General features: G+C 45.3%; 1 protein-coding gene across 1 annotated transcript in view; it reads left to right on the forward strand.

Moving 5' to 3' along the window:
• LOC109534721 (protein Wnt-11b-1) overlaps positions 1–1,420 on the forward strand; it is a 9,658-nt gene that overhangs the window by 5,924 nt on the left and 2,314 nt on the right. Inside the window, exons 4-6 of the mRNA XM_019900485.2 lie at positions 636–801; positions 859–1,012; positions 1,063–1,343. Of these exons, the coding sequence (XP_019756044.2) occupies positions 636–801; positions 859–1,012; positions 1,063–1,343 (601 nt within the window). The remainder of the gene's footprint in view (positions 1–635; positions 802–858; positions 1,013–1,062; positions 1,344–1,420) is intronic.

The following is a 1,420-nucleotide window of genomic DNA, read 5'->3' on the forward strand; positions in this document are numbered from 1 at the left end:
GAAAATAACGAAATACGTTTATTGCGAAGGCAACCTTGACGCAAAAATCGTTGACTGTTTCCTCTAAAGATTTCCAGGGCGCATACTAATAATAGTAATCAGTTAAAGTTTCAATTCCTTCCAATTGCGCCAACGTTCTCTAACACAGGGGGCTTTTATGTATGGAAACGGTGGACTTTTTGACTGACCCTGTATACTAAATTGTGTTCGTCAACCTTACAATTTTTATATTAATGGTTTTATTTAAGGTATCTTAGTTTGGGAAATAAGTCAGCGCTTCCCTACCTAAAAGCGCTCCGTATAAAAATCTCTCGCATTCGATCTTTAAAGTTCTGGAAACTATCAGCGAGTTAAGAACAGTTCGTCGCCGAACCGTAGCGAACTGACGTCAGGGACAATGCGGACGAATCTAAATAATTAATCGAATTTGCCTGTTCAATCAACTGGTTTCAATCGATTTAAATTTTTACGTCTTCCGACGCGTACCAAAGATCCCAGTAATCCGCGCTGTACGTACGTGATAACGATTTACTTATTAAACACACCGTCTAAACAACAGCACACAGACAGAACAGAACAGTTTTTCCGCCCTTTCCGCAACAATATACAGGGTGATTCAACATATTGCGTTGCAGCCACACGAGAACAAGCCTACGTGTACGCAATCAGTTCAGCTGCGCTGACTTATACACTGGCCCGAGCTTGTTCCAGTGGAAACTTGCACCATTGCACCTGTGCAGGCAGACCGACCAGCCCGAATGTGGACAGCTTCCAATGGGGCGGCTGCGGCGATAACGTCAGGTAACGTAAAACAGCCCCAACTATAACCAGCGAATCGCTAAAGACACTCTTCCGCAGATGGGCGTCCCAGTTTGCAAAGCGCTTCATCGACAACGTCGAAAAGCACAGCTTGGGGAAGAAGGAGAAGACCAAACGCGCCAAAGAGGATAACTCCATCCTCAGGGACGATGCGGCTGTGGTCAATCTGCATAACAACCGCGTGGGAAGAAAGGTAGGCTGATTGCAGCGGGAAACTCGGGCTGAAAATGTTGTGCCCAACAGGTGATCATGACCAGTCTGCGTACTCAGTGCAAATGCCACGGAGTGTCCGGCTCATGTAATATAAAAACGTGCTGGAAGGCGCTTCCATCCATGACGGAAGTCGGGCAGCAGTTGCTCCAGAAATACACCACAGCCAAAGAAGTGTCGAAGACTCTGGTGGATCGACTTCAGGTGCAAGTGGGGAAGAAAGTGGCCACGTCCGAGCAACTGGTTTACATGTCCAAGTCCCCGGACTATTGCACCAAAGACGAGAAATTGGGGAGTTTTGGAACGGTTGGCAGGTAATCAGTGTTGGGCAAAATTGATTTTTATTTAAAAAATCAATAATCACTGATTTATTTAAATTAATCAAAAAAAT

This window comes from Dendroctonus ponderosae, unplaced genomic scaffold (assembly GCF_020466585.1).
Source record: "Dendroctonus ponderosae isolate FM_Combo_2020 unplaced genomic scaffold, Dpon_F_20191213v2 Dpon_F_20191213_11, whole genome shotgun sequence".
In the NCBI taxonomy this organism is placed as follows: domain Eukaryota; kingdom Metazoa; phylum Arthropoda; class Insecta; order Coleoptera; family Curculionidae; genus Dendroctonus; species Dendroctonus ponderosae.